A 5,313-nucleotide genomic window follows, 5' to 3' on the forward strand; every position below is an offset into this window, starting at 1 on the left:
GTTTATAGTCATTGAAAAAACTTTCAGGGTTCCAATTTTGAAGCTTAGTTATTGATACAATGGTGAAACCTTCTGATTCTTTTTCACAGGATTTAACATTATTAGTCACACTTGCATATTTGATTTGGTCTTTATTAATGTGTAAAATTTGTTTCATATTTCCTGAGAGTCAAGACCCAAGATAACCAGTAGAAGCTGATGAAAGGGTTCATTCATAACATACCTGGCTGCTCTCTATGGTCTGACAGTATTTTGAGTCTATCTTCTCTTTGTCTGATCACATATAGCCACATGCAGGGTATTTAGTCCTGTGATCAAGAGAAGCCACAGTTCCTATATTATTCATCTTCTTGTTTAAACTACAATTGTCCAAGTTTAGAAATGTCTGAGTTTAGAATTGATTGAGTTTAGAAATGATTCTTCCAGTATACTGAACTCTTCCCATGTATGAGCTGCTCCAAACTGGGACACATTCAGGTTTCCTCCTCAGGGATCATTGGTAATGGCTGACTCACTTTCCTTGACTTTCTCCTTCCCTCTTTCATTTTGCAGAAAACACACCCTCGCCATCTTTCTGTGCATTAAGACCCTTCTCTTCAGAAATGGTTGGCCTGGCTTCTTTTTCAGCACTACTGACTGTTGAAGACAGATAGGATAGAAGCACAAAAATGAAGCTGTGTCTTTGACCATCCTCTATTGAGCAAAGAAAAATTAGGACATCTATAGATATATATGGTATGCCTCAGTTCAGTCTGAAAAAAAAGTTGGCATTCTTCAAAAAAACAAGTGACTCCCATAATCAGACTTGTTTTTACCATTGGAAAGTATAGCTGTTTGAGCTTCAACAATAATAACAAGAGGATGAAGAATGAGGCCATGGGAATTTCCCTTTCTAAGGGTGTAATAAAGTCTAAATAACATATGGAGACTGCCACCTTCCTGGGGTGTGAATCTCCAGTGAAATCCTGAGCAGAGGAATGATGCAGGGAAACTGGACAGTTGTCAATGAGTTTGTTCTTGTGAGCTTCTCATCCCTGTCCTCTCAGCTACAAGCTCTGTTGTTTCTCCTTTTTTTGACCATTTACCTTGTTACCCTGATGGGAAATGTCCTCATAATCCTGGTTACTACAGCTGACTCTGCCCTCCAAAGTCCTATGTACTTCTTCCTCAGGAACTTGTCTTTCCTGGAGATAGGTTTCAACTTGGTTATTGTGCCCAAGATGCTGGGGACCCTGATCATCCAGGACACAACCATCTCCTTCCTTGGCTGTGCTACCCAGATGTACTTCTTCTTCTTCTTCGGAGCTGCTGAGTGCTGCCTTCTGGCCACCATGGCGTATGACCGCTATGTGGCCATCTGTGACCCTTTGCGCTACCCAATCATCATGGGTCGCAGGGCCTGTGGCCAGCTGGCAGCTGCCTCCTGGTTCTCAGGATTCCCAGTGGCTACTGTGCAAACCACATGGATTTTCAGCTTCCCTTTTTGTGGCCCCAACAGGGTGAACCACTTCTTCTGTGACAGCCCCCCTGTCATCGCACTGGTCTGTGCTGATACCTCTCTGTTTGAACTGGAAGCTCTAACAGCTACTGTCCTATTCATCCTCTTCCCTTTCTTGTTGATCCTGGGATCCTATGTCCGCATCCTCTCCACTATCTTCGGGATGCCCTCAGCCGAGGGGAAGCGCAAGGCCTTCTCCACCTGCTCCTCCCACCTTCTGGTTGTCTCCCTCTTCTACAGCACTGCCATCCTCACATACTTCCGACCCCGGTCCAGCAACTCTCCTGAGAGCAAGAAGCTGTTGTCGCTCTCCTACACGGTGGTGACTCCCATGTTGAACCCCATCATCTACAGCTTGAGGAATAGTGAAGTAAAGGCTGCACTAAGGCGGGCCATCCGCAGGACCTTGGGCTTTCGGAAACTATGACTTAGATGGAAACTGAGGGGTTAGAACACATAGACAAAGGAAAGAAAAGCAAGGTCCCCAAATATGCCTTTGGTCTCTATTCTTTCCAAGAGCCACGGTATACACACTGGGACTTTGGACTTTTCCATTGGGATCCATTAATGAATGAAAGAACATGCGTGATGCAATAAAGAACTTCCGTAGGTCCAGTATTCTCTGGGACTAGGGTACCGATGTCTCTGAGGATGCTATATTGGTTTACACAGATTAGCAGTCTGGTGGTTGACAACTTCATTACTTTTTGTCATTTCTTATTTGCTTTAACTTTTCTTGAACTTCTTCATGTCATTTTATAATTTTCTGCTATATTTTCTTTTGTACATCCAAGAATTCCACCAGTAACTTTCAAAGATCTTTCTGTTTAGGGGATAAATTAATGATAATTGTGATAATAAACAGTAGAGTTTGCTTCATTCTTTCACTTTTTTTTTCAAAATCTTTGGGTTTAAAATCAAACTTTCAAAAATTTAAGAACTCAAAATGTCAACAGATTTTTATTCAGCATATGTCAGACCTTATTTAGACCCTGAAGACACATGGGTGAATAAAACAAATTTCTTCCCTCATGGAATTTATATTCTAGTGAGAACGAGAGAAAATAAAATGATACTTTAAATCCTCCATTTGCTTGTAAAGTACCCATGTTTAGAAGGGTATGATTTCAGGACTTCCTCTGCTACCATAATTGGTCTGTGCCTCATATGGGGAAAACTAATTCACTACATGGAAAACTGCCTTAATCTCAAACTATCCACCTTGGATATGGGAGTTGCTTGACAGAAAGGGTGTAAAAGAATCCCAAGTTAAGTAGATGTGGACAGATTATGGGAAACTACTGTGGATAACCCAAAGATTTTTTGTTTCTAGATTTTTGGGGGGTAATGTCATTATGATTGGATGGAATCAACTGTCCTTCTTAAGCTTGCATATCCCTCAGCAAATTTTGCTGCCCCTTTATGACTTTGTCAGTGAACATAGTTCACTTCTAGACTCTTGGCAAAGAGCAGACTTGGGACATGGGCATGGTAGCTTTGTGTAAAGTATTCATAAGAATTTATTGATAATTCATTGATATATTTATTGATATAAAATGGGAATGTTTCTCAGGTGATTTTTTTAAAAGACTGACCAGAAGGAAGCAGAGCATCCTTCCTGATACTCCATGAATTATTGTCTTTCTTCCTCTACAAAGGGAGTGCTGGATAAAGGATGGAGCGCGGGTCCACAGACAAGTACCAAGGATGAAAGTTACCATATTCCAGTCTTGCAGAGGCACCTACTCAGCCAGTCTTAGAAGTAAACAACCAGGAGGTTCTCGGTGTCAGTGGAAAACTCCAAACCTGCATGGGAAATTCCTTATGACTACTTTCCTCAGAGCTCCCTTCACATCCTTGTTCCTCAGGCTGTAGATGAGGGGATTAAGCATGGGGGTCACCATTGCATAGAACACAGATACCAGCTTTTTCTGTTCTTTGTAAGACTTTGGTGTCATGTAGGTGATAATTCCTGACCCATAAAAAAGGATGACCACCATGAGATGGGAGCCACAGGTTGAGAATGCCTTGAGCTTGCCCTCAGCTGACCTCATCCTGACCACAGTCACTATGATATGGCCATAAGACACCAGGATTAGAGAAACCGGTATGAGGAGAATCACAACCCCCATGAGGAAAATGGCCATCTCTGAAGTGTGGGTGTCTGTGGATGCCAGGATCAATATTGAAGGGGCCTCACAAAAGAAATGAGCAACATTATTGCTGCCTTGGTAGGGCAGCCTTAGTGTGAAGGTGGTGTCCACCGCAGACACCAGAATGCCACTGGTCCATGATCCTACAGCCAGCTGGATGCACACCCTCCAAGTCATGGTGCTAGGGTAATGCAGAGGGTTGCAGATAGCCACATATCGATCACAGGACATCACCGCCAAAAGGGCACACTGGGTACACCCAAAAATGAGGAAGAGTAGAAGCTGAGCTGCACAACGTGTGAATGAAATCACTTTCTTTCTGGATAGCAGGTGGACTAGGGCTTGAGGAACAATGTTGGTAGAGAAACAGAGGTCAGCCAGAGATAAATTGCAGAGAAAAAAATACATGGGTGTGTGAAGCTGAGAGTCAACCTGAATAAGGAACATGAGAAGCAGATTTCCAAGCACAGTGACCAGGTAGACACCTAGGAATAAGGTGAAAAGCAGTTTCTGGGTGTGTTGGTCATCAGAGAGTCCCAGAAGGAGGAATTCTGTCACCTGCGTTTGATTGGTCTGTCTCATGGTTTTATCAGTGTGAAGTCACTATACAGTATATATAGGTGGGTATAGCCTATACGATTATACAATTCAGAACTGGAAGGCTTAGAAATTGCCCCAAGTCATACCAACTATTTTAAGAATTCCCTTTATTAGGCTGTTAGAAGATGACTATACTGCTTTTTTGGAATGTTTTCAATGTTGCAAAATTTAATACTTCATAAGAAGGTACATTCATTTCTAGTGTCATCTGACAAGCATATGATAGATCAAAAGAATCATCTTCATCATCTTCTCTATCTGAACATCATACTTGTAATGATAAAAACAATAGGTTGAATTCACCTGTAAAGTCGTGAAATTTAATTTCTCTTTATTATCAGCAAAAATATGTGAGTCTTATTTTGCTCTTGTGACACCTCCCCCATCTCATGATGGTGTAGATATTTTTTTTAGTTTTTCAAACACTCAAATCTTCCTATTGTTTCTTCCCTGAAAAACAAAACAAAACAGTCACCCACCAAGGTATAAGTAAAAGAACCAAAGTACCTTGTAGAATTGATTTTTTTTTCTTGGACAAAATAGCCTATTTTGAAAGAGCTAGGAAACCAAGGGATAACTCTGCACGGTGTGCTATAATCTTTCTGACAGTCCTGTCCCCCACTTCAACTGGAGCTCCTGAATATAAATCTTAGCCATCAATGAACTTTCAAAACACCATTATAACATAATTTCCATTTTAAGCCAGCACCCTGTCTGGTTTTGTTCAGACTAAACAGCACTAATCTACCACTTCCAGCCCATCATCTCTTGCTTATTATTGCATTATCGTCTGTCTTGCATTATCTGTCTACTCTTCTCAGAGACTAAAAACTCCTTTGATAACTGTGTCTATGTTTTTTCATTTTTGTGTTCTTTAAAAGACATAGCATAGGACTGTATTCAATAAATTATGTTTCATGAAGTAAATAAAAATAATTTGACCGCATAGTTTTTAGTCGAGTTGTTTAGAAAGCCTAGAGAGACTTACAATAATGTGGGAACAATAATAAAATTTTTTGTGGAGCTGTTGCAAAAAAGAAAGGAAAGAAATTTACTGAAGAC

General features: G+C 40.9%; 2 protein-coding genes across 2 annotated transcripts; one reads left to right on the forward strand and one right to left on the reverse strand.

Annotated features, from left to right (window-relative positions):
- Positions 1–977: 977 nt before the first annotated feature.
- On the forward strand, positions 978–1,925 carry OR10A4 (olfactory receptor family 10 subfamily A member 4). The gene has a single exon (XM_005887783.2). The coding sequence runs from the start codon at positions 978–980 to the stop codon at positions 1,923–1,925; it is 948 nt and encodes a 315-aa protein (XP_005887845.2).
- A 1,360-nt stretch (positions 1,926–3,285) lies between these two features.
- OR2D2 (olfactory receptor family 2 subfamily D member 2) lies at positions 3,286–4,233 on the reverse strand. The gene has a single exon (XM_005887795.2). It carries the CDS (start codon positions 4,231–4,233, stop codon positions 3,286–3,288), a length of 948 nt encoding a protein of 315 aa, XP_005887857.2.
- Between the last annotated feature and the right edge of the window lie 1,080 nt (positions 4,234–5,313).

This window comes from Bos mutus, chromosome 15, assembly GCF_027580195.1.
Source record: "Bos mutus isolate GX-2022 chromosome 15, NWIPB_WYAK_1.1, whole genome shotgun sequence".
NCBI lineage: Eukaryota > Metazoa > Chordata > Mammalia > Artiodactyla > Bovidae > Bos > Bos mutus.